Source organism: Vidua macroura, chromosome 4 (assembly GCF_024509145.1).
Source record: "Vidua macroura isolate BioBank_ID:100142 chromosome 4, ASM2450914v1, whole genome shotgun sequence".
In the NCBI taxonomy this organism is placed as follows: Eukaryota; Metazoa; Chordata; class Aves; order Passeriformes; family Viduidae; genus Vidua; species Vidua macroura.
In genome coordinates, this window is record NC_071574.1 from 37,452,264 (window position 1) to 37,480,247 (window position 27,984).

The 27,984-nt window shown below is 40.8% G+C and overlaps 1 protein-coding gene across 2 annotated transcripts in view; it reads left to right on the top strand.

The window, feature by feature from the left end:
* The first annotated feature begins 287 nt into the window (after positions 1 to 287).
* Positions 288 to 27,984, top strand: part of GALNT7 (polypeptide N-acetylgalactosaminyltransferase 7) — a 68,803-nt gene continuing 41,106 nt past the window's right edge. For both annotated transcript variants that reach the window (XM_053976618.1, XM_053976617.1), the window contains exon 1: positions 288 to 413. In XM_053976618.1, coding sequence (XP_053832593.1) covers positions 288 to 413 — 126 coding nt within the window. The remainder of the gene's footprint in view (positions 414 to 27,984) is intronic.

Sequence of the window (27,984 nt, forward strand, 5' to 3'; positions counted from 1 at the left end):
GGCCGCTGCGCCCGGCGGGGAGGCAAGCGCGCAGCCCGCAGCCTACCGGGGCGCCGCGGGGGAGGGAAAAAAAAGAGGGGGGAGGAAGAAAAAAAAAAGTTTGTACGTGCGGCTGCGAGAGGACAGCCTTCGCAGGCGGGCGGCTGCCGGAGAGCAGCGGCGGCCGGGGGAGGCGGGGGAGCGGCGGCGGGGCCGTGCCGTGCGGTGCCGCGGGGGGCGGAAGGCGGCCGGTGCGCGGGGCCGGGCGCTGCGTGCGCGGCGGCGGGAGGCAGAGGGCGGGCGGGAGGATGCGGCTGAAGCTGGGCTTCCTGCTGCGCGCCGTGCTGCTGGCGGGCAGCTTCTTGGGGCTGCTGCTGCTCTGGTCCTCGCTGTCGCCCCGCGCCGAGGAGCCGGATCTCCCGGGACGGACGCGGGTGAGTGCGCGGCCGGGGCGGGCGCGACGGAGCGGGTGGCGGGGCCGCCGCCCGGGATGTGACCGGCGGCGGCTGCGGGCGGGCGGGGGGCGGCTGCCCGGGCTGCGGCCTGCGGAGCCTTGCAGGCCCGAGAGGGGAGTGCGGAGTGGCGGGGCCGGCCCCATCCGGCCCCCGGAGCCGGCGTCCCTGCCCGGGCGGCGGGGCCCGGGGGCGCCGTGTTTCGAGGGGGCCCGGGCGGCCGAGCCCGGCCGAGGTCCGGTCCGCGCCGCCCCGCCCGCCTCGGAGCCGCCGCAGCCCCCCCCCGCCCGCCGGGAGCGCGCCGCCGGTGTCCGCCACCGGCACGGTGGTGCGGGCAGCGTCCCGCCGGGGCCCTTCCGTCCCCGGGACCTCCCTGCCGCCGGTGCTCTGGGCACCCGAAACGCGTAGGGTCGGCTTCCCTTTGGGGGTTTTCCATCCCTAAATAACCGCGCCGGTATCCCCCGCGTAAGTGTCCCGCAAAGGTCCCCCAGAGCTCCAACAAAGGGTGCAGGTGTTCCGTCGCCAACTCACCTAGCTGCCGCGGATCGGCTTCCCGACGCTTTATTAACCTAAGGGCAGGTTTGGCCAAGGAGAAGCAGCAGATCAGGTAATTTAAGAGCAGTGCACGGAAAGCCAAAAGGCACTGGATTTACCCAGCTGGTGGTGCAGGTCTCCCATGCCGAAATGGTGGGAGCACAGGTGATATGCGAGGCGGGCAGCGCTTCAAATAACTTCCAGAAATGCTTCAGGAGGTCAGACGAACAAATCTGCAGTATGAGTTTTGCCATGGCCTTGTATTAGGTGAAAATAATCTGACCCTTTGACACCAGGGTCTTAGAAGGAGTCAAAGTAATTCTTCCGTTTTCACCAGATGTTTTAGAGTTCAGGAACATAACTGGACTTAAGGGGATCTGCTTGAAGTAAGATTAGCCAAGATTAAAATAATCTTGGTAAAGTCATAAAATTTTCCAGTGATAATCTTAAAAAGGGATCTTTTATTATGTGTTCACTAATGATCTTGGACCTCTCTAATGGGCTGCTTCAGATAATTGTGTAAGGCAAGTGAGTCGACGTAACTCTTGTTTTTGAAAACTGGAAATGACTTTGGACTCCTTCAGCTCTGTCTTCTGAAGCTGTTACAGTTTGCTGTGTCTTGGCAGTTACAGCTGAGATAATAGGCCATAGCGGTTTTTTTGAAGATAAGCAGTTTATTAAGTGGTGAAGTTTCGGTAATCTGTTCTTCTAGACACAATGTGGGATTTTCTGTGGAAAAATCTTGAGGAATTTATTTGTATACCTCCGAAGAAAATGTGAGGCAGTACACATTTTGCATGAAAACCAGTCAAATTATTTTTCCTGCTCAGGAAAGGACTGTGAACAGACATTCAAAGCGACAATCTCAGGGGAAAAAAATGTGGTTGCGTTGCTGTGTAGGGCAGTGACCATCTTCAGGTGCTTATTCTGGCGTGGCCCTGAAGTATTGTAGCCCTGGTGTGCGTGTGCTGTGTCAACTTACTCAGGTGCTGTAATGCATCATGCTGTCCTTTCTCATGACCCTAAAGGCTTTTGTTCTGAGACTTCTGAGCTGAACCCTTATATCCACTTCCATTCACGTGTGAGGTCTAATTCAAAAGTCTTTTTTAGCTGGTTTGTGTACCAGTAAAGGAATTGCAAGAGTGTTTACTGTCCTACCCCTGATAAAGCAGCATTCTGTCTTGATTACCTGGTCTTGACCTGAGGAGGAAATATCCATGACAGCCATCTCAGGAAATAATTCAGTCTTTGTTGAGAACAAATACAATTATATTAAGTAAACACTGTCAAAGATGAAGTCTAAACAGAGTATCTGATTAATTAGCTAGATCAGCTGTTTACTTGCCTTTGTGATATATATGAGAGTAACACATGCTGCTTCATCATTTTCTGTGGAACATTATTGTTATTATTGAATTCATGTTTTGGGTTGGAGTGTTTTCCACCTCAGAAGCTGCTCAGGTAAGGGATATGAGTTATGAAACAGTAATGACTGTGTTTGCAACTAGCAGTGTTCTGGCATATTACTGGGAGGCTGTCAGAGCCCAGGAATATGTCCAGAGGTTAGAACCTGCATACCCTGCATTGCATTAGGAGATGCTGAGCTGACCCCCTGAGCTGAGCTTGTATCTTGTAGTGTGCTCACCTGGGATCAGTGTGTGCCTTGGTACAGCTTCAGCATAAGGGAAGTAGGAGTTAATCCTAACTGCTTCTCAGAAATGCAGTGGTGTGCTCTTTGTTCAGTCATAGAAATGTGTGTGTTTGCTCTGTTGTCAGTTACCCAAAAGTTTGTTAAGCTAAAGATGACAGATAAATCTTCTTCGCAAACAACACCCTCCTCCCTTTTCTTGCACTAAAACCTTTAACCAACAAATATGAAATTCCTTGTCAGACAGTACCAGCTTAAAATAGAATTTAGTGGTTTTTTAGCTAACTTCAGGCAGTATCCTTTTCCTCTCTGCAGTGTAACCCTAGGCACTTTTTAATAACACCAAAGCATCAAAGATGCAAAGATGAAAAGATTTACTGTGTTGTTCTTTTTTATGTTTATAACCTTCAAAGCTTTCCTGCCCACAACAGCAGACAATAGGTAATACAGAAAATCTTTTTGTGTTATAAATATGTACCTTTAAAAAAATATCTTTTCAAATATTGTGGAGTTTTTTAACTGATTTAAAAAATTTCAGAGGTCTTTTGGAAAGTAAAAACGATTAATATACAGAGAGTTTTCAAAACAAAAATGAAAGTGGAGAAGTAGGAAGGAAATGAGAACAAAGTGGTATAACAGTATTACAGATAGTTGGAGATAGTGCATTTCTTTCCAGCAGAAGACTCACTGACACATATGCAGAAGTTGGGAGGACAGAACTGTTCTCTGGGTAACCTCACTTGGAACTTCCTCCAAGAATCCATTTGAGGAAAACATGCTTGTGGGATTTGGAGTGACAGATTAAGTATTCGTTTGCATTATCAGAAATATATAAAGACAAACTAACTCTGATCCTTAAGAACTTTCAGTTTCCAATCTAAATCAAATTGAAACGGTGAAAATATATCAAGGTCTGTTCTGAGAGTCTTAAGTGCACATCTGCTTTTGTGTAAGTAAGGATACCTGATAGATGATAGTAGGGGTTGCAAGGCTGTGAGAAAAAATTAGGTAGAATCATTGATTTGATTACTATGTTGTGTCTTTTGGATGCTTTCTGATACCTTCTGGTCTTCTGGATTAAGGGGTCACAGTTCTGCAGCCAGCAGGAAATGATTGAGATCATAGAATCACAGATTGTGCTGAGTTGGAAGGGACCCATTAGGATCATCAATTCCAGCTCCTGGCCCTGTGCAGGGCACCTCAGGAGTCACACCATGTGCCAATCACACCACTGAGGCCATTCATGGTAACAAGATTGCTGTAGGGATCCCAGCTACAGTATTTGTTGTTCTCCAGCGAGATGTGTTACTAATGATCATCCTCAGAGGTACAGCCTTAAAGCTGCTGTTGTCAAGGAGTAGGTAGTACAGCAGGCAGAACCAATGGGCTGAAACAGTAAAGAAAGATTCGTTACTGAAAAGTTGAAAGCTTGTTTACAGGAGTAAATGTACTGTAGGTCAACTTTAACTCTCCAAATCTGACCAATTACAAATGACCCTATTCATTTGTCTGTATGAAGGACAGTAAGAAGGAGTGTCCAGTGTGTTCCTAGGGTCCAGAGGGAGATTAGTGAGGTAGTAAAAAATTTGCTGGAAGTGTGTACCTGACCTTGCACACGTCAGAAATGTAGTGATGAGACTGCTAAACCCACAAAATAAATTCCGTAGTCTGTCCTGTTCACAGTGTAATGAGGAGAATTTCCTGGAAGTTTGGCACAGGCTGCTTGGCCTGTGGAACCTGGGAACCTGGTGCTTCAGATTTGAAGCATTACAGTAAATTCAGCATTTTCCATAGCCACTACAGCTGAGCCACCAATGGACTTGCCATACATTTAAGGCATTTAATTTTGTGTCTGTAAGTGACATGATTTTACTGGGATTTTGTTTAGGTCTTGTTTGCTTACCAGTAGTTCTCAGACTTTCTGGACTGTGTTGCAAGGGTTTTTTCAAAGTGTGCCATGAGTATTTGGACCACAACTGTCCCCTTCCTCCTACCAGCCCTGAAAGTGTGCACGTCTGGGGTAGCAGATGTGCTTAACAGGAGCTTGTGAGGTCAGTCTCCCACCCTTAGACATTTACATTCCCATTTCCCTGCCAGGACAGCTAACTGTCCTTGCTGCCAGATGTCACAGCAGCCATGCCAGAGTGAGGGAAGAGTGGCTGCCCTTGCACAGGGAGAGGAGGCTTTGCTGAGTGCCCTGGTCAGGTGGCAGTTCTAGCACATCCCTCTGGTTAAGGAAACCAGATGATGATCTTGCAGCTGGGGCTGTGGGCCTTCACCAACTGCCAAGTTTAAACATTACAATTCCCACGTGGCCAATAGAAGGTGGAGAATTTATGATGTGGAGGCAGAAGCTTTAGAAAAATAAGGAGAAATAAAAGCTGAATGGACATTTTCTGAACTTTCTGGTGACACCCCTTCTCCCCCACTTTAAGAACTGCTAATATCCTGTATACCTTGGCTTGATTGTTACTGAGATCTTAATGACAAGTTGCAGACTGAACTTGAAGTGTTATTGTGGTTTAAATTAGATTCTTTGTGTGGAAATCCCAGAGGAAATTGTTCACTTTCCCTTAAGGAGTAAGTGTGCTTAGAACAGAAACTGAGACACAGGAATTTGCAGTTGATATCATTACTGGAGGAAAGGCAGGAATTGAAATAAGATAAAAAATCTGATGTAAAAGGGGCAGTGGTATTCAGTAGTGAAAGGATTTGAGTTTTCTGAACTTGGTAAAAATATGATGCATGGTGGTACCATGTATAAGTGATTAAATGACAAAATAATCTCTCTCCAATTGCTTTGTATAGCTATCTATACATAGGTCACTTTTTAAACTGGTTTGCCTTTCTGTAATTAAGTGACACCAACACAAAGGACACTGCATCAGCTCTGCTACTCTGGTATTATCTAAAAGCTGAACACAATCATTCATCACCTGGGTTTGAAAAGCTCAGGGTGCAGGGCTAGACATAGCCACACTGCCTTCTACAATCAGAGCTGTAATAAGTCACCACTTCTTGTGTGACATTCTCCAGAAATTAACACCTTGCGTGCTCAACAAGTTTTGCTTGAAGACTGTGTGCACTGAGGTAATGAGCTTGCTATAGCCAAAGTATTGCTGTTGTAGAAAATAACCATCACTTCTTACTGTAATCTTTTGTGTTGCTAGCAACAATAATAGGCAAAATGTTTTCAGATATTAAATGGTATTTTTTAATATGTGTTTTTATCTAAATTTGCTTTGAAAAGCTTGTAAAAATCTGTTACCCTTGGGAGAGTATAAAAACCTCAATCCCTATCATATTAAAAGGGAAATAATTTGACAAGTGCTTCCAGTTATGTTGCAGAATCAATGACCACAGAGCAAATAATGTGAAGAAATGGGGGAAAAAAGAAAGCCTATATGATACCTACAATTTAGTATACATATATAAATAAATTATGTTAGAAATTTCTTGAACTCTCTTGTCATTCAAAAGCATTAAGTTAGGTAAAGAACTCGTTATCTCAAGACTGTTAGTTATGTATATGTCTACTCCTTTTTAAAGGGTAGGTTTGCACCATATTTATGTATGTGACAAGATTCCTTTTGTCCTATTTTAGCCCCAGGTGTTATCATTTGTGAATAATGTAAAAGAACTGAACAGCTGAAAAATCAAAGCTCTTTAGCTAAGACTGGCATTTGCTTTTCAAGAGCCCCATTGCAGGAGAAGAGGGATCCAGGGTATCCAGGGAACATTTGGCAGGATCCCCAGCATAGAATGAAAGGTGACTCTGCACACTTAGCTAAGATAATGCAACAAAACCGTAGCAATTGTGTCTGTTTTGGGGATCACACAGGTAAAACTATTAATCTGTTATAGTACCTAATGAATAAACTGTAACACCACAGAATTTGGGATCAACACCATCGACTGGGTAGTCTGTAATTTGTGATTTGGGGAGAAAAAAAACAAAACAGAAGTGGTAATTTGTGCTGCTTAGGGGCCAAATAGTGGGGCGTTGAAAATAATATGTAATAAATTCCTCTTTTAAATGAAATTCTAGGTAATAGTTAACTCTCAGTTTTAAAGCTAGTGAATATGGATGCCTAAGCTGAAATAGTAGAAATTCTGATGCTAGTAAATTTCATTATTGCAAAAGACTCATTGGGTCATCAGGAGGACAGCATTATCCAGAAGTAGATATGTAGATTTTTCTCCACATGGCCAAGCAGCATTCACCTTCCCTAACCCAAGCTCAGCAGCGTTAAAATTGCTTGTATTGAGCTGACGTTCTCTAATCGAAAATGACAGTGTCTTTGTCCTATTTTTGTCAGATATTAAATCAGCATTACAGGAGACTGCCAAGTGGAAATAGGGCAGGATAAGCTGTTACGTTAATAGGTTTGACTTCTACCTTGTGGGGGGGCTGGGAGGATGCTTTTTACAGTATCTAGGCCATATAATCTGAGAGGACTTTTAAGTCTGACAACAGTTACATTTAATTACTGGATTTGCTCTGTAAGTATGGAAAACAAATGTCTGCTCTGGACGATTAGTTTACAATTAGCAACATTAGAATTAGCAACATTAAATACTCACAGAGTATTCTGAGTTGGAAGGGACACACAAGGATGATCAGGTCCAACTCCCAGCCCTGCACAGCACTATCCCTGAAAGTCACACCATGTGCCCGAGAGCGTTGTCCAAACTCTTCTTGAACTGTCAGGCTTGGTGGTGTGACCACTCCTCTGGGGAGCCTGTTCCAGTGCCCAACCACCCTCTGGGTGAAGAATCTTTTCCTGATAGCCAGCCTAAACCTCCCCTGACACAGCATCAGGCCATTCCCTCGCATCCTGTCACCAACTGGTGCTTTTCCAGCTGTGTGATGGATGTTTTGTCCAGATGGATGATGAGAGGTGGTATAAAAAGCTTTAGTGAAATCCTAAAAGATTACATTGACTGGCTTCCTTTGATCAACTACTTGGGTTACCTTGTCATAAAAGGAAAGTCAGATTTGGCAAGCAGGGTTTTGCTCCCCTCATGAAGTCGTGCTGGCTGTGACCAATGACTGTGTTGTCCTTCTTCCAGAATAATCTCCACAACTTTACCAGTCACTGAAATGAGACTGACAGGCCTGTGTTTCTAGGGTCCTCCTTCTTGCCCTTTTTGAAAATTGGAACATTGTTAACTGACTTCCAGTGAACTGGGATATCTACAGATTCCCAAGACCTTTCAAAAATCACCCAGAGACAATTTGTGATGACATTCTTGGATAACTCCCATCAGGCCCCATATATTTATATGGATCCAGCTGGAGCAGCAGATTTCTCAGAACTTCAGGGTCAACTCAGAGTTTAACGTTTTCACAGCCAGATTAGTCCATCATCGGTGTTGAAGACAGAGGCAAATAAAGCGTTGAACATCTCCACCTTATCAGTATCCCTGACTGTGAGGTAACCATCCTCCTCCTGCTGATGTAATTTCTGCATTGTCTTTTGATAATGTATTTTAAATAAATACTTTTATTGTCCCTCCCAGTTCTGGTCAGCTTCAACTCCAGTAGAGCTCACACTGGTCAAAAGGCCACCTCCTCCAAAAGTTTTCTGTAATATTTTTGTGACTCAAAGGGAATTTATCTTGCTTGAATCTGTCTTTAGCAGTGCACCTCTGCCTCACAGTGCATTAGGTTAGACACAGTTTTGATGAGTGAGGTTCCCCCCCAGTACTAAGTGCAATGCTCAGGTGGTGTGTTGAGGAAGGAAGATGTCCCCAACAAAGGGGAGTAGTTAGCAGCCAGCAGCATGCATGTCCACACAACCTGTGCTACTGTTTAGGCTTGCATTTGGGGCTTTTCACTTAATAGTGAAGGTTGTAGAAGAGAAAGTTAAACTCAGTGGGTTTCTATAAACTTAAATGGTTTAAGATTGTGCTTTATGGCAGATTAGGATTTATCAGTTTAATTATAGCCTCCTCCTCTGTGAAGGAGCTTGTGGGGAAGATATGTGCTTTTGTAGAAAAAGTATTTTGTTGTTAATAGCTGTACAAAGATATGGAGGAGAAAGCTGATACTTGTATTCTACCTTTGTTTTTCAAACAAGCATTCATGGTGTGTTCCCCTTGCTTGGGATCAAATAATTTTGAAATGTTTGCTTATTCATTGGAATATAATTTGAATTGTCAGTTCTGAAATTTGAAAAAACCCAAAACAGTGTGAGCTGTTTTTGAAACAGGTCACTGCTGTCCTTCCAGGTGCATTTTATAGTACAAAATTCCTATTTTCTGAAAATCCATGGATTCCCTTGTGGAAATAAAATAATTTTCTTACCAGGCTGCATACAGACATTATTACTGAAACAAAAATGACTACTTTTGTAATTAAGAAATGATGCTTTAAAAAGAATTGTATTAATCAGGAACCAAGCCTGCTTCTCCCTGCATAAGCATGCCTCTTTGCAAGAGAACAAATTACTCTTTTATTTTTTCTCTCTATTATAATAAACTAATTGCTTGCTGCTCTGTGGTGGCTGTACTTCTTTTAGGTTTCTCTTATGGTGTTTTCTTGAATCCCTCATTCTAATCCTTGAATGTGGGAACATTTTTTAGTATTGCTCTTGCTTTCCTAGGCTACAATGTATTTTCCTTTGACTTCCCTGTGGAACGTTCAGTTGCAAATAGCAGCAGTCAGCACTGATTGTGTGAACCTCTGAGCAGTAGGAGAGAATTGAAAGTAAAAAGTATAAAAAACAGTACACCAGTTTTGCATGCTGTTTACATGTGGAAAACTTGCTTTACAGGTGACAGTCTCAAAATATAATTGTTAATGAAATTACAGCATGAGCAGATGGTGCTCAGCCCACAAAGTTTTGTACTTATTTTTGTTGTCTTTTAAGAAATTGGCAATGAAAATGGCTCAGCAAGAGCTGTTCTGATGTGAGTTGATCTTTTTAATAAGGCAGAAAGGTATTATTTTAAATACTGTGTTTTAGATTAAAAATACAATATTTTTAATGAAATCAAATATAGTCTTTTTCATATTCAAGCATTTTTGCCACAGTTTGGGGATTAAAATCTCCTTTGGTTTTAACCTGCAGTAAAAAATTTTCTTTTTAAGCATTAATAAATGAACAAAGGGCCAAAGCATAGCATCCTGTTTTATTTCTCAATTCCTGCCTTTATGGATTTGAGATATTGAGGCATTGTCTGTCTTTTGAGTTATTTAATAAGAATTCTATCTATGACAGAGAATTATTTACCATTTCAATTTTGCTGCAGAAAATGTCTCATCTGCAATAACGTTTTGAAGCAAAACCTTATAAAAGTAACCAAGCTACCTCTTAAAGAAAGTTCCCTTTTATTCCAGTTGAGGAAAGAGGATCAAGAAAGGAAGAATTAAGATAATGGGATCTTCAGAGAAAATTAATTGTTCTCTGCACGCTTTAGTCTTGAAACAAGTTTTACTACACTCTCAGTTAAATGAGGCCTTGAAGTCAGCTCTTCAAGGCTTGTAATATATTGCTTTTATTGGACTGCTTCCCCTGCTCTGGCTCTGCTATTCCATCTCCCGCAGTGTTATTCTAACATTTCAAAGTCTATGAGAAGCTTTAAACCACAGCTATGAAATATATCGTTTTTTTTCTCGCCTCTTCCGTGTTCTCCACCCTTATTTCCCTCCCCTTTATGAAGTATGTTCCGCCTGTACAGAGCCAAGACCTTCAGCAGCAATAGCATGGGAACAGTGTCTCAGTAAACAGCAGAGATAGAAAGGTGCAGTAGGTGGAGTTTTGTTGTTTGCTTCTTTTGATGGAATATGAGATTCTAGCCATAGGAAATCTATCACCCACTTCTAATCGCAGCCAAGAGCCCTCAAATACAGAACAATGCTTCATGGGTTTCCTGTGCCTCAGCTCTTGTTGGTGAGTGGCAAGAATCTCCTGCTGCCTTTTGGATAGCTTTTTGGAGATCTTCAGCTTCAAATTCTGATATTTCAGTCGATATAAGTAAGGTACTCCTACAGCATGAGACTTACCAAGTTAGTAAACTGGTACTCTTGAGTACTCTCTGTAGAGGTAGTCCAACCCTGGGTGTCTGAAGTAAGACTTTGAATTAGTTCCTTGGATGCATATGTGGGATCTTGGTGAGTCTTCTGTCCCTTATTGTGCTTACTTAAATACTTGCTTATTTTTTTATTTATGTGAACACTACAGGAAAGTTTGGGCTAAGAAAGACCAAGAAATGTTAACCTGACAGTGAGGTTGTGTAGCTCTTTGAGTAGTTTCAGGCATAATGTCATCCTTCAGGGTCATCTGAAAACCATCATCAACGAGAGCAGCTATCCATGATGCTGGAATCAAGTCTGGGACAAGAGTTTGATGGCAACCTTGGGGTGAATGGTTACTCTGGCCCAGCTTTGGCAGTGGATGATGAGACCCTTAAGTGCTCATTGACAGAGCAGTGAGTAGGTGTCCAAAGTGTCAAAGTCGTCACCATTATTTTGTGTAGAGAAACAGTGGGGGAGAAATCTCTGTAAGACGCAGAGTTTCTGTCTTGGAGAGCAGGCTTACCTTTTGCATGAATAGGCACATCAGTCATCTCTCAGGGAGTTAACAAGTTTTGCTTCCATTATTATCTTCTACCAAGACTGGGGATGACAGGGGAGTTGTCAAGCTGTTGTGATAAAAGGGAGCAGACTGCCAGGATAGTTCATGTAGCTTTTAATCTTTGGGTATGCCTGAGGGGCCTTGGGAAAAGAAGATGGCAGGGAGCAGGCTGGATTAATTTTTCTGGATGAAATGGATATGTCCTGGGGGTTGGCCTACTTTAAAAATAATTAGAATTCTTTGAAATCTGTTGTCCTTGAGCACACTTCATCTGTCCTATGTCTCCTTTGCTCTGATTCTTATATGCCTAGATCTTGTGGTTGAGAGATGCCTTGTGCCTCTTTGGGAGGCATTTGTTTTGATAATATTTCCCAGGGGTACATAATTTCCAAATCAAAGCTGACTCGTGTGTACGTGTGTGGTGAGATGCACACGGGGACTGCAGGTAAGCAGAGGTACCCAGTTATGATTTTGCTCTTAAGCCAAGAACAGAGAGGCTGCTTGACTCACAGTGAAGTGATGCTCAGTTCTTAACATTTATATTTACTGGAAATTATGATGTGATTTTCTTCTTTAAAATAAACTTTATAAAATAATCCTGCATGTTTGCATCAGGTGACAAAGGTATGGTTGGATCCCTACAAGGAGCCTTGATGGTGATCACTGATTGACTGCAGCCAGCACAAGTCCATGTTAGTGTAGTGAGATGCATTGATCTTGCTTATATCTTGGTTATTTCATGTTCTTATTCCAATCTCATCCTCATCTGAAGGATGACTATCTCATCTTCCTTTCTTTCTTTTCTTCCTGCTCATTCTGGTTTTTTTTCATCATTCATTCCTTGTGGGAATTTGGGCAGTTAATTAGGCATATTCTCACAACCCCCTGTTCAACAGCTTAAGAATTTTCTTGCATTGCAGTAAGGTATTAAGTGACATGGATATCTGGAAGTAAGGAAGAAAGATAAATGGTCAGACTTCTCCTCTTGACGTTATAATAGTTTGGGCAATATATTTTCCAATGGGTTTGTCTCATGCTAAGGGTTTTATGTGAAAAATAAGTTTTCATTTCAAACTCTACAATTCATGTCTACAGTTAAAGAAGACTTCACAGCCTTAAACATTAAGCACCAAAGTTTTTACTGATAGACTTGGCCAGTTAGCATTGCTGTAAAGGAGGGGCAGATTGAACAGGTTTTTGAACAGGTTTTATTTTGTATGATATTTGCAAGAATTTATTCTGTACTGATAACTTGTCAAAATACTGTTTGCAATCTAATCCCAGCAATCATAATTTTTCAGGAATGGCTTCACAGCTGTTAATTTCTAAGAAACAGACAGAATTTTTATCTATAATTTATCTAGCAACCATAATGTACTACTTAGTGTTACCAAAGGCATAATGTTGCAAGCAGAATTCATTATGATTTTTAACGTTAAAAATATATTTTATTAGCTTAGAAAAATAATCTTGACTCTGATGCCTTAACATGTTCATTGATGAGAATGCTTTTGAATGTCAGAAATAATTGTTTTTTTCCTTGTTTTATTCTCCAAGCTGAGATTTCTTTATTGTAGAGCATCATATTTTTTATGTATTTCCTAAAATACATGGGCATTTATTTTAAAGCCAAGTATTACTGATGAGGAAGTCAACATTTCTGATATTCTGTAAGTCATTTTGGCTTTATATATGGAAACTTTTCAGCAGTATATATTTAGTAGATCTATTCATAGCCTACACCAAACCCCAACAACTTTCCTGTAGGAAGCCCATTTTCTGCCCTACATGTATTTATTAATTCTGTCACTTCTTAATGTTCCTTAAATGCTTTTACACTGTATAGTCTATAGTATTCAAAGAAACTTTAAACTATGTGAAAAAGACCGGTTTTGGCAACTCAAATGTTTTATAACTGGTGCTGATTTTATCCCAGTGCATGTTAACTTCCATAATGTTCCTTTACCTTAATATGTTTATTTTGAAGTTTTGGTTCCTTAACTTATTTTGTCTGCAGACTGAAGACATACCAGCACTAGGCTGACACATTCCCTAATACCATTTCTTATCTAGCTGTAGTGGCATAAAAGATTGGACACAAGAGTGAGAAAGTACTCTGAAGGGAGTTCTGCCTGACATTTGGGTGCACTTTCTAAGGAAAGGGTAATTTTGGACACCTAGAAATATGTGTTCAAATTATCATGCTGTGAAAAGTCGCCAGTTCTATGTATATTTTTTAATGAAAACTCTGTTGAGACTCAGAGCTTTCCTGAAAAGTGAGAAGTGCCTCTCCTAGTGGAGGGCAACTGCTGGTTATGCATGTCTTCCCTCTCCTCCACGAATTTAAGAACATGTAGCTCTCTCCTTAATTCTGTAGTAAGAGATAAAATAATCCTATGTCTGTAGATTTGGCTTGAAAGGGAAGAAGAAAGGGAGATTCATGTCACTAAGAATAGAAACGTACTTTGTTGTGTAGAGCATAACAGTTCTTCCTGCGTTACCATTAATACCAGAGGAATCCTTGGGAAAGCAGTAATGGGCTTCTGGGGAAGAGGAGCAGCACGCCTCACCCAGACCACTCTATCTGTTTTACTGTTGTAGGCTTCTCCTACTTGGATTATTTCCAGTTGGATTATTTCTGATACAGGATCTGGGTGTGATCAGCTGGGCAATTCTACTGGGTTTTTTTCTGTTGCTCTTAGTACACCATGAGTATCTGACCCTAAATGCATTAGGGACATAAGTGTGCTGCCTTTCATGCCTCTGCTTTCTCAGCACAGCAAGTGGATCTCCTCCAAAAGAGAAGAAATGTTTAAGGAGAATAACTTGGTAAGGAAGGTTTGTTGGCGTTTGTTTTGTTCACAGAAGAAACAAAATAGAATGGTTTGGATTGGAAGTGACTTTTAAAATCGTCTGGTACCAACCTCTCTGCCATGGGAAGGGACACCTTCCACAGGACCAGTTTGCTCAAAGCCCCATCCAACCTGGCCTTCAACTCTTCCAGAGATGGGGCATCCACAACTTCTCTAGACAAACTGTTCCAGTGCCTCACCACCTTTGCAGTAAATAATTAATTCCCCATATCTAATTTAAACTGACCCTCCTTCAGTTTGAAGCCATTCCCTTGTCCTTATAAGAAGTCCCTCTCCCTGTCTCCTGTAGGCCCCTTTAGATACTGGAAGGCTGCCCTAAGCCCGTCTCAAGGCCTTGTCTTTTCCAGGCTGAACAGCCCCAAGTGTCTCAGCCTGCCTTCATAGGAAAGATGCTTCATCCCTCTGGCCCTCCTCTGGACTCAGTGTAGTGTTGTAGTTGAGTTGTGTAGTCTTGTTTTAAAGGTGCAAAAGGACCAGCCCTCCCAAGTCAGGCAGCTGCTGTCTTGCCATTCTGCACGTACTTGTTCTCCCTGGTGTCCTTCAGGGGTGCTGAGAGGGCTCTGAGGACGGGCAGCCCTGGAGCCCCCTGTGTGCCTGTGCACAGCTAATGGTTGTGGACAGCTGCAGAGGCAGCAGTGTCCTCTGTGTGTTGCTCCTCCCAGCCCAGGTACTCTGGTTTTCAGCTACCCCTCGCTTCCAGCAGCTTCCCCCCTGCCCTACTCCTGTTTTGAACTAGCTCAGTGCTGCTGTTTACCCTGCTTATGGATGCCAAATTCATTTGGCGTGCTCATGCAGCTGTCTGTGGAGAGTCCTTGATCCAGCTCAGCGTGTGGGTGTAAAGGTGCTCGCGTTGGCACACAGACAGGACAAAAATGCACGGTGTGGAAGTAAGCTGACTGCAAAAATGTAGCCATCCCACTCCATAACATCAGCCTGAAATATCCAGCATCTATCAGACAGAGATTTAAATCCAAAACAAATTAGCAAAAACAAAACAAAAAATTTAAAGGCAGCTCATTTGCAGCAGCCAAAAAATACAGTTTTCATAAATCTTCTGCAAGAACTAAGTGCATCTTGTAATTCATATTTCTGCTGTTCCACAGTTCTCATTACAGCAGAGATGGAAAATATCCCCTTCAGGTTTTGCTGTATATCTGCAGTGATGGGAAGATAAATATCCCTGTAATGCATCAGTGTTGACATTCAGAAGCCTTCCAACTTTGCTTTTTAAATCAAATGGGAAAGTTAGCTTTGAGCCTCTTCACTCTGTAGGAAAAATGGGCAAGTGATTTTTTTTTCTTTTGCAACATCTTATATAAATCTGACATCCATACTGTCAGGAATTACAGAACTGGAAGTTCTATACTAAACAAAAGAAAAATATGCTATTTCCAGGTAAAACACTATGTCTGAAGCAACAGCTAATGCATGGACTTATGCTGTTCTATTGAAATTATTAAAAATTGAAAGGTGCCTAGTACCTTATTTTTAAGCTGTTGTTTTTTTAATTGAAGTTAATTGAAAAGCAAAAAGTTCTAGGTTTTCGTGGAATTTTTGCAATGTTTGTTTGTTTGTCTGCTTTATTTATATTGTTTACTGGAAATGTTTATTGCAATAGTGAATCAATCTGTTTTTTTCTATCTTAACTTACAATATTTGTCCAAGTCTATATCAGATCATAAAGTAATGTATTGAGAAAATGTTGATTCGGATAACTTGCATATGATAGTTTTAAACAGAGCATAAACCTCTTGTGTTGTGCAGTTGTCATTTGTGTGTAAGAACTTCTCAAAAGAAAGCACATCATCCAAAAGTGTGTGATTATTGGCAGCAATAGTAGTGACATGGTTGACAACCATGGGAATGTAGGGTCTCTTACAGAAGAAGCTCTTTTATATTGCTTTTCCTTTACCATTTTCTATATAAGAATTTTGCAGTTTATTGAACAGTAGCAAAACTCAGTGGATTTGTGTGTGTGTGTGTATTTTGATTACAGTATCATCTTTGTTGATTTTGGTTTCTTCTGCTGATTCTGTTTTGATGTACAGTAAACAATTCTGTACTGTCCTGTTTACTGTCCTGTCCTGGTGCATTTGCCAATTCATCCTTCTGTGGTATTTGATGCCTAATGTATGTAGCTTCTCTCTTATACTGGAGAGTGAAATACTGACAGTTTTTCTCTTTTGCAGTTCCTCCTCCTGAGAGGCACTGTCTCACTCCCCAGTCAGACTAAAGTATGAACTTACTCTTCGCTTTTCAGCTGCAGGCCAGGTTTTGCTGTGTTAGAGACAGCAGACTCTCTTTCCCAGGGACTGCAGAAGGTTTTGAATTGAGTTTTGTGACAGGCTTTAACAAAATTGTCTTTGTTAGAAGTTAAAGTGCAAGGCTAGCATGTAAAGGTCTTGATTCAATGAACTGTGTTCCAATTTAAACACCCATTTAATGAACTGGATAGATCATAAGTAGACTTTGTAATGTCTCTTCTATGTAAGATGCAGTAAGTGGAGGGCACAGTTTTCATGAATGCAGTTATTAGCAGCTCTATTTGAAACCCACAAGTAATGCACATGCCTAGGGCTTTTGGAAGTCACTCCAGATGGAAACAGCATTACTGGGGTGATTATACCCTGAGGAAAGGCTCACTGTCATTTTGAGATCAATTTTTAGCCAATGTTCCATTCTCAGTGTTTACATGGAGAGTCTGAATTGCCAGAACTCCAGATTTCATAACAAAAGTGTTAACAAGAAGTTAACATTTGTTGAAAGGATTGCAATGCTGCAGAGAAATGCCTGTTGCTATGCTGGTTGGATGGTGAGAGTATCCTGCAGACAGAGGCACCATGCTGAGAAAACTGATTTCCATTGTTCCGAGCAAGAAGGAGCCTCTTGCATCTCTGTGTGTGTTGTACACCCATTAATTTGAACAGTGGAATGCTGCAGTCCCATTGCTAAGGAGTCAGTGCAGATGGGAGAATGCTGTTCACTTGCATCTTCCCCAGATGTGTGGTCAGAAATGCCAGCCATAGTGTACCTGAGCTGGAAACACAAAGATCATGTTAAAAGTCTCTTCTGGATCTCCCTTATGTAAGGACGTCACCTCAGAAAATGTTCAGGGCTAGAAGTTAATCCTTGGTGTCATGTTAGGAGAAGGCAGTGGGATATCAGTTCCCAGTGTTGACTTGGAGAGTAATGTTTTGATCATTAATCTCATACAGCTTCAAGTTTATATTGTGGCACCACCATGGATCATCTGCACTGACAAAGTAAGTGTCAGGACAGTCCATTATTTGAAGTTCAGGTGCAGCGTGGTTGCCTTTCTTATGGGCCCCGTGGTCTCAAGGTGCCCACAGTGGCTTCCGTGCTCCAAATAAAAGATACTGCATGGCAAGTGCAGAGAAATGTGCAAAGCTGAAAGCACAGGCTGGTTTAGTGGAGCCCATTTAGAAAGTTTGTGGATTATGTTATAGCATTCTTGCTGGCTGTCTAAAGGATGCAGATGCCCCAGCTGTGCTAACACATTACATGGCTTCTAAAGCAAAGCTATAAGATAGGTTTTTATATTCATCATGTTTACCTCAGAGCAAAACAAACAATATCACTAGCTGTATGTGTCACAGAAAGAGTAGTCTATTTTCCAAGATAGATTTGTCTGTTCAATAAATGGATTTTTTATTAGCTTAGTGTTGATGCAGGGGTTTTTTTTGTTTGTTTGTTTGTTTGTTTTTGGTTTTTTGGGGGTTTTTTTATGCTTCAAATGCATGTGCCGTGTTGATTTTTTGGGCTTTTTTAAGTATTTGAAGCAGATAAGAACTTATCTTACCACAGTGGTTCAGTGGACTATAACTAATAGTATAACTAAACACATTCTTCTATGTAGGAAAGACCAGGAATGAAGGGCCAAGGAAAGATGAGATCAAATCACAGAGAATACAATTGATCAGAAGTTATTTCCTTTCTCTTGTCTAGTCAAGCTGTACACAAGGTAATTACATAAATACTCTGAATTTTTGAAATCTTTTGGGAGTTCAGATGGAACTTGCAGAAGTGGGTTTTAGACTGTATATATAATTTGCATACAATGCAGTTTTTGGCTTTAGCTGGCTGTTTCATTGTAGAAGCTTTCAAAATGGTAGGGTTCATCAAATTCTAAAAAGCAATTTAAAAAAAAAGACAGACGTAGACTGTGGTAAAGCTTGAGAATGGTTACAATATTTCAAGATAAAAGAAAATCTAATCATGCGGTTTGCTCCTTAATAGCAAGAAATATGAAATGAGATTGACATATCTGTCTTTAAAAATGGAGGCAGTCAAGATACAGCACAGAAAACTGCATCCCTTGATCAAGCGTGTCCACTAGTGATGGATTTATTGTCTTGTAAATGTCATTTACTTGCTGAGTTATATAAAAGAAATGCGTGATTTTTAAATATCCATCTGTCCCAGATGATTGAGAAACAAGAATGAAATTCCTCTGCAGGCTTGAACCAGTGCAGTGTTCATCATTGATGCCTGGAGAGCCACAGAAGCTGGCCTCAGCCACTTAAAGCATGACAATTGATGATAGTTCTTGTTTCTTTCTGAGGCTTTTTCTGAAAAATAATAGAAGTTGGATTTTATCTATAGTAAAGTTGTGGATTATATATTGTAATCATTTTAATTCAAAGTGAATGCTTGTGTTGTGGTTTAAGCTCAGTCAGCAGCCAAGCCCCAGGCAGCTGCTCCTCCACTCCCCCACCAGTGGGATCAGGGAGAGAATTGGATCGGTAAAAGTGAGAAAACTCAGAGGCTGAGATGAAGACCGTTCAATACAGAAAGCAAAAGCCAAGCACACAATCAAAGCAAAAAGGAATGAATTCAGTGCTTCCCATGGGCAGGCAGGTGTTCAGCCGTCTCCAGGAGAGCAGGGCCCCATCACAGTAACTTAGGAAGACAAACACCATTGCTCCAAATGTTCCTGCCCTCCCTTCTTCTTCCCCCTACTTTATATACTGAGCATGATGCCATATGGTCTGGAATATCCCTGTGGTCAGTTTGGGTCACCTGTCCTGGCTGTGTCTCCTCCCCAGCATGGCAGGATGAAAAGCAGAAAAAGGCCTTGGCTCTGTGCAAGCCCTGCTCAGCAATAACAAACACATCTCCACATCAGCCCTTTGTTCAGCACAAACCCGAAACACAGCCCCAAAGCAGCCACTGGGAAGAAAATTAACTCTACCCCAGCCAAAACCAGCACAGCTTGTTTTTACCTGCTTATCTCTACAGCTTAAAACTGAATTACTTAATTTTTGATCGTTTCAGTCCAAAAGAAACAGATTTTTCTACTTCTTTCTTCAGTTTATAGAGAACATTCATAAAATGGGCTTGGTCTTGGTAAAATTAAAAGCCTTGCTACTTCCTAGTCCACTGTGTAATAGTGCTACACAGGAAAAGAAAAATAATTTTTGCTTTTTGGAATGAAATGAAGCTGGACAGAGGACATCTTAGAAATTCTTAAAAATTCCTAACGTCCATATGAATAAACATGAGTTCTATTTTTAAGATCTCATTGAAACATATGCATAAAATGAAGGATATTCCTAGAGTGAAACAGAATGTGGAAGGAACAATGACTCAACTAGAAAGGCCAAAAGCTTCATTTAATGTTGAAATGTAGTGATGAGAACAAATCTTGTATTGAAGCTCTTGAGTGATGCTGTGTTTTAAGCCTTTTCATCTTGGAGGGCACAGCTTCCCAGGATAAAAGGATGAGGGAGGTTTTTGGGATAGGAAGGAGATGTTTGTTATTGCTGAACTATTAAGAGCTGTGGAATAAAGTTCTTAGCAATTGTAGCAAAACACTGAGTGTAAGTGTAGTACTGGCTGAGCCCAGCTGCCGGGCAGGGCAGACAATGTAGTGCAGCTGAGGATCACAGAGCACGGGAGTGAAATGAGAAATCAAAGTCCTCTTTTGCTAGCCTCTCATTGCAGTGCAACGACAGTAAAAAAAAAAATCAATACATTTTTTTAATGAAGAGGGTAAGAAATACTCCAGGAGTCATGAAGACTTGAAATCTGGAGGCCCTTTTGCATTTTACAGTCAACTCAGCATAGAGATGATGCAATTGTTCATGTTGTTCTTAATACTCATAATTTTTCCAGTTAAGCATTCATAAAATCCCTCAAAAAAAGAAAAGGACAGTTGTCCTTTTGTCATAGACAGTTGTCTAATTATGATATGTTTCCCTTTCTTCTCTTGAATCATAGGCCGAAAAGGTGTTAGTTATTCCAAGTATTGTGAAGCAATTTGCTATAGCTTAAGTATGCTTCTGACTAAACATTGTTTTCAAAACCTGATTGTATTGCTCCAAGCCACATAGCCCTGGGCAAATGTGGTACTCCTAATCACTTGGAGGAGGGAGACAGGATAAAAGCATTCTGCGTTTTGTGCCATCATTTCTGCAGTCCATTTTTCAGAAGAGATTTCCTGATATTTATCTTTTGCCTGGAAGAAAGAGTTGGAAAAATTTCTTGCCTTCACCTTCTGCCCTTCTCAAATAGGGTAAGTAATGGCATTCTCTTCATCAGAACATTGTAAGCAAAACTGGAAATTTGAGAGAAATGAAAAGGAGAACAGAAGGTGGTGGCATTTGAACTAAGTACACAGCAGTAAATGTTTACAGAAATGAGCAATGATGATATTGGTTAGAGCCACCAGAATTCTGAGTATTTGGAGATTTCCCATAGCCTTCATCTGCTTAAACATTGTTCTGGAGTTGGCTGTGTCCCTAGAAGCCTATTTCATGCACTTTTTTTTTAGAAATGCCTTGTTCTTATGTTGCTTTACTCCTCCTGTGATACCTACAGCTGTTGGCACATCAGCTTCAGGAGAAAGTCACCTTGCTGATCATCTTGTGCAGCAAGGCACCCTCTAGGTTGAGGAGTTGAAAAATAATTATTTTCATTATGTTTTTTAAGTGAAGAAAAGGTGTAACTTTCTAGGCAATAAGTGTTGGCCTTTCTGTGCATAGATGCAACTTGACATCTCCTGAGACTTGATGTGGAGAGTGGCGTCAGGTAAAGAAGGGAAACTAAAGTTGATTGGGTCTTTAGTGTCTCTGCTGTCAAGACTAGACAAGGAACTAGACTTTTTCTTGGAAAGACAGGTCAGAGTCTGATGAGCTTTGCTTACCTGGAACAGATTTTCTCCCTGGTGCTGCAGTAGAAGAACTGTACCCCAGGGCTTGGTGCTCTCCTTCTCTTCGGCCTCTTCATGGGGCTTGGCTGTTATCATAACAGCATTCTGAACAACTAAAATACAATAAAATGTCAAATGTCTGGATTTAGCATGAAATTAGTCAACTGGCATACAAATTAGCTTGTTTGGTTTTTTTTAATTTGTGTCATGTCTCATCTATGGTGTAGTAACCCATATGGTGTATTTGAGGGTAAAGATAACTAACAGGTGCTTTTCTGTTGGCTTGGAGCTCTGAGTCACTGCAGTCTCTGTTTAAGAATGAATTAATGTGGGTGATACCCTACAGAAGTTTGTAGTTGAACTACCATGCTAAATACATGTTAATGACAATGTAGGCTGCAGTATGTAGAGATGTATTTATCTGTTGGACAGAGAAAAAAGGAAGGTTATGGGTGTTTAAAAAGCTGTTGGTGGCACACTGTTCTACAGTCACTGGGTCAGCTGGTGGTTTATTAGATCAGTCTTAAGTGCTTAACCTAAACTGACTTACCTTGTGTGATGTACAGTATTTCTCTTTCCTCAATTTGTATCAAGAAGAGAGCCAGGGTCAATGCAGGCAGGTCCCTTGTGGTCTCTGGTTCCTTGGGCACCAGACAAATTGCACTTAGATGAAACAAAGAAAGCCATTTAATTAGCAAGGAGCAATACCACACCTGAAAAGATGCAGTGTGTAGGGAGATACTTGCTTTTATGCTTCTTTGTTTTGTCCTACTTGATCAAGGCCAGGTTGGATGGGGCTTTCAGCAGCCCAGTCTAATAGAAGGTGCCTATGGCAGGGGGGTTGGAACTGAGAGATCTTTAGGGTTCCTTACAACCCAAGTCATTCTGTGTTTCTATGATTACTTCAGCTTCGTTGATCTAATTGTAATAAACTTGTAATAAATTCTTGCTATTCTGAGTTTAAAGTTTTTCTGTCATCTTTAGTGTGTTGTCTGTAAGGAGAGGATTTAAGAGGCTTTGGATCATACTTCTGTCTTATCAAGGGTCGTCTGACAACTTTTCTGTTATTCTGCAACAAGCAGCTGCAAATATGGTTTTGTGCTCTTTTTATTGCACAGGTTACTAGTGCCAACATGTTTTCATTTCTAGAGCATGGATGAGACTGAAATACATCCCCTTAGGTAATGCAGCAGCTTCATTTATGATTCAGTTTAAGAATATTTGTTTTAATTGGAAGTGATTGTAATCTTAATGATAAGAGACTATTTTGCTTAGTTCAAAACTAACCTTGAGTTACAAAATCAAGGGCAGATTTCTTTGATATCAGTTTATTCAGGTATTTATCTGAACTGTTCTATTTTAGATCTCATTAATTGCTATCCGGATTAGATGGTACTCTCCATAGCCGCGTGGAGAGGTACAAAGAGAGTAGGTTTAGATCAGTTATTAGGGGAAAAAAATCTTTCCTGTGAAGGTGGTGAGACACTGTAATAGGTTGTCCAGTGAAGTTGTGGACACCCCATTCCTGGAGGTATTTAAGGCTAGGTTGGATGTAGTTCCAAGCAACCTGGTCTAGTGGAAAGTGCCCCTGCCCATGGCAGAGGGGGTTGGAACTAGGTGGTCTTCAAGGTCCTCTTTCAACCCAAACCATTCTATAAGTCTATGATTGCTTGCGGTTAGCTCTGCAAAGTTCTTGGGCTTAAGAGGGGGCTTTGAGTGAAATGGATCTGTCAGGGCTTCTTTAACGCTCTGTGACTGTTGAACTACAGATGGAGCCAGGGGTAGTGTGACAGGACCAGGAATGGCAGGATGGGATGTGTAAAAGCTGAGCAAGAGTTGGATCTCAAGCAATGAGGAAGGAGATCGGTAGGTTTAAGAGCTGGTTCAGTATTCCCCAAGCACTGAGTGCTAGTGAAAATGAGGACATTAAGACTGCTATTTTTTTACAGTAATTTGTTCTGAGGCACTCAGTGTCTTTATTTTTACTTGCTTTCAGTCAGGCAGAGTCTAATTGTGAAACTGCTTGTCGCACAGGAATTCGAGGAGTACTGCGCCTCTCCTAAGGAGGCAATCATGTAAAATAGGTAAGGTCCAGGCCATATTCTATCTGTCATTTTTTTGTACTTTTCAATCTCCCTGAAGGTGAGAGAGTGAAGTTTGCAAGTTTTGGGTGACCAATGGCATCGCTTGTGTGAGACTGAATCTAGCATAAGCACTTTGGCCAGGTCTCTGGGTAGTCTCTGCTTTCAATGGAGGTATCTGAACTTCCCAAAGAAAAGAAACTTGTTCAGTCTGGACCAGAAGCATATGAATGTGACAACTGCAATTGTAGAAAATCCAGACACCAGGAGGGACATATCCAGCAGTAAGGTCTGGGAGAGCAGTGTCATTGGAAGATGGAGTGAGGAGCAAGGACAGGGGGTAAAGCAGTGCAAGTTGAAAGAGCAATTGTGGCAGGATTGCGTTACTTTGCATGAGTTTTAAATGATACATACACAGCAAGGCCACAGAGGATGACGGAAGTATCATTAGCTCCCCTTGCAAGTGAAAGATAATGTCACAACAGAACAATTTCATTTAAATGGGATGCTTAGATGGGTATCATACTGACATCCAAATTTGGGTATGTCTTTAAACAAGATATTCTGCAAGTAAACAGGTGAAACTTGGGATTGATTATGTTCCTTCTGTTAGGCAAATAACCAGGGAATCAGGTTATTTCAACTGAAAATAAGCATTCTTCCTTCTTCCATAGGATTTGTTATCTGCGGGCTTCCGTAGCTTAATACCAGGTTCTGTGCCTTGTGAATGATCGTGTGAAATGGCTGCAGACCATGGCAATATGCAGCAGTAGCCTGAAGTCACTGTCCTAGATGAATGCTTCTGCCATGACAAAGTAGATGGTATCCAAGAGGACAGGAAGAGCTAGTGGGTCTTTTTGCCCAGGGAACTCTTGCAGCAATCATTCAACAAATGAAATAAAGTTGATGAACTAAGCCTTATCTTCCGCAGGGTCTTTCTTGAACTCACAGGTTCGAACACCAGCAGAGCTGACCTTAGATGTTAGTGAATATTGTTTGGTTTTAGACTCATTACTAGATAAAAAGAGGTTGTTTTTATCCATTGATAGGAATCCGTGATACAGAGGCTCATGTAGATTAGTGCAAGTCACTTGGAACTTGAATGCTAAATTCTGCCAAACTCCTTCATTATAGCAGAACATTGAGCTGTTACCAAATTCACATCTCTACAAACAGTTCCTCTCCTTTACTATGTGCCCTTCTTATTTTTGGACATGCCATTTTTCCAAAGGCAATGCTCTCCTATCTCAGAAATGTCAACTATAAAATAGAATAAACTTGTTGATCTTACTCCCCACTAAATTGTTTCACCTTGACTAGCACAGGTAATTTGGGGTCTCAAAAGTACTGGTACTTTACTATTCTCTCAGTGGGCTGAGTCAATATTGATGGCCTGTGGTCTGCTCATATCTACTGAAAACTCGGTAACTTCTGTACTGCAGAAGTATATGTTCTAGTGATTGTCCTGTTCTGCCTTATCACATAGGACATAAGGAGTGAGTGGGAAAGGGATTTCTCTCAATGCTGATGGCTAGCAGTTCTATTACAAGTATCTATTCCTGGCAAAACTGTTTTCTCTCAAAGCGCTACTTGGGATCTAAAAGAAAAATAACAAGTTGGATAAAGGATGGTGCAGGGCAATGAGTAGTGTATCACATGTCAATCAGCTTGATAGATTATGTGAAATCTAGGAAACAGGTGAAGGAGGAAGTTGCCCTGCTTTTTTTTAAAATTAAGTTTCAAAAAAAGAAGAAATAAAAAACAACCCACAATGTTTTATTTGCCATTCATCAGATACAGATGGGAGTACAAAACACATCTGTATAAAAGTACTGCTGAACACTCATTTCTCCAAAGCTGCTCGTGGCCCTTGCACCTCATTTTGCACTTCAGTGTTATGTATTTTTTAGTGAGTAGGACATTTATATCTATATATACACGTAAATATGCATATAGTGTAATACTTTCTTTTTTATATCATCAGAATTCTTTTTAGTTGTTAGGACTTTGTGATTCATAAGTGGCTTCTGACCAAGTTCGTGCTGAAGACTCCAAAAATAGCATGTGGTTGTTGTCTTGTAGGATTAGATTACTTGCTCTTCGGAGATGCCATCACAGCAATGTGTTTGTGGTACAAAGCTGTATAGTCATGGTAGTTCTGTGTACCGAAATTTATTCCAGGATGGTAGATATTAATTGGTCTTGTTTAAGTTTGTTCTGTTTCCCCTAGGATATTTAAGGTGGCAGAAATCTAATATGGAGATGTGGCACTTACTGCGTGATGGACTTTCATATTGTCAGTATATGTCCAAACTGAGGGTGTCTGTGAACATTAAAATATAACTTACAGAATTATATTTTCTTGAAACTGCTGGTGACAAACACCATCAACAGCATGTTTCTCACTTGGGTTGCACAAAGCATGCAATGGAGGGATTTAGCAATCTGTTAGTTTTACAAACATGCATTTTTAATCTTCAAAAGTTCTCTCTAACTTAGTGTCAAATTGTACTTATCTCTGTGTTTCTGGCATTTTCATAAATGATCTATTCTAATTTTCCACAAGTTTTAAAAGTCACTGTAGGAACTACTGAGCATGTAAATATACATTCCATCGCCTTTGGAATGCCTCTGAAATACACTGAGAGGAGTCATAGCAGGATAGAGGCTGTTTTGCCCAGGCACTGTGACAGCAAATGGCCCTTTCAAACCAGATGGCTTGAATGTCGTTGCTCATATCTGACAAAAGAACTCTCATAGTCCAAATTCAGCCTTAATTTGAGTCAGCAGGGTCATCTTGTGACAAAACTGTTTGATGGGAGGTTTAGCAAAATATAATTTAGAAGCAATGCTGCATGTGGAGCTTAGAATAGGTGCTTTTTTGTGCAAAAATTGTAGTGATTGAAAAGGCTTTTTTTTTTCTTTAAAGTGACAGGAGAAGTGCCATAGATCTTTATCCTTGTTTGAGAAGATGGATGTTTTTCCATTTGTGTGTGCTTTTAGTCTGCAGCTGGTCCTGCAGTAGATATGATTTCTGATTGCTCGAATGGAGGCTACCATGGCAGGGGTGGGAGGTGTGAAGTCTTATGGGATGGAACCCTTTGAGAGTCAGACAACTGTGTTGAGAAAATCATTGCCTATTTTATTCTGAAGTTCTCAAATGAAAATTCTGAAGCAAATCCACTTTTCTGAAATCAATTGTTTTTCAGACATTATTTAACAGAGAGTTTTAGGGAGTTGCCAGTCTTGAACTAGTGACTGAAGAAAAGCAGATTATGCAACTTGCACATTGGCAGTTTTATTGTCAGCTACAACTCCAGCCCTCCTACCAGTTGACTGATCTTGCAGCCTTATTAAGACCTCTCACGGTCTTTCCTTTTACTTTGTGTAATTTATAGGCATGTTTTCAAAGGGAAACAGTTATGTTTTCTATAGCTTCAACTGCATTCCTGTCTTCTGCAATAATGCACCTAATTTGTGAAGTACAATGACAATGAATAACCCCCTTTTTATTTACAAGTCAGGTAGTGACTTTATTTATATCACTTCACTGTTTCAGAAACACCTATTGCAGTTACTTATATATATTTCCCTAAGGAGTGAAAAAAACATTCAAAAAATAATGAAGCCTGCTCCAAACTGGATATCGAAAGCTGGCAGGAAGTTCTAGGTCCAACCCTATAGGAAAAAATAATGGTCTGTGGAAAAAACTTTTTTCTGTATTATGTGTCCTTTTTATAAAGATATAATGAGGTTTTGTTGGTTTTGTTATTTGTCTTCAGATGTGAGAGAATTCGTACGTTTTGCTTCTCTCCCCTCATTTTGGACAACCTGAAGTGCTGTATTCTGATGCATGTTGTACTCACTTCTTTTGAGCCCTCCCATCACTTTGCTTTTACTATCTCTTTCAAAGCTTTTAAAATTATTTTCAGACCATTTTGTTTTGCCACTTTAGGAAGGTTGTTGTGGTTTATCTTTTTGTCATACACGTGCCTTCCAGTTTAACTGAGCCAAACTTGTAATCAGTGAGGAACACTGATTAAAAATTCTTCTGGATTTTTCATACATGATTAATTTTTTTTCATTTAAAAGAGTGTGTAAATCATAATTCATAAAAGGGAGAGGAAGCCCTAGAAGTTCTTAACTAAGGCATTGTGGTTTATGATAGTGGTTTGACTTTGCTTTTTTTCCAGACAGTATTTGGAAAATCCTTGTCTCATTTTTCTGTGGTGGAATGACCATGCACTTAAACACTGCTAGTTCCTCTTCTATTTTTTTTAATGTCCATAAAATGCTGAGATTAAGTTAATTTTCTTCATAGCATCCCATATGATTGCTGTGCTTTAGATCTGTGTCCAGGGTAGGGAGGAAGTAGTGAGTAGCTGTATCATGCTGAGCTGCTTGCAGGGGTTAACCCACAACAAATGCTTTCTATCTGATTTGTCCTCTGTGCATAGATATTGGAGGAATGGGGTCAGTGAGTGTGTCTGTATATTTAATTTCCTTGTTTTATGAAATATTTTTCCATGCCAGCAAATGTGGAATATATTTAGTGCATAGAAGGGAACTACAGACAAATGCATTATAATGCAAATTGTGCATAACAGTTATAATGAGACTAAATGTAATAAAGGATAACTCATCGTTCTGACAGCAGCAAAACA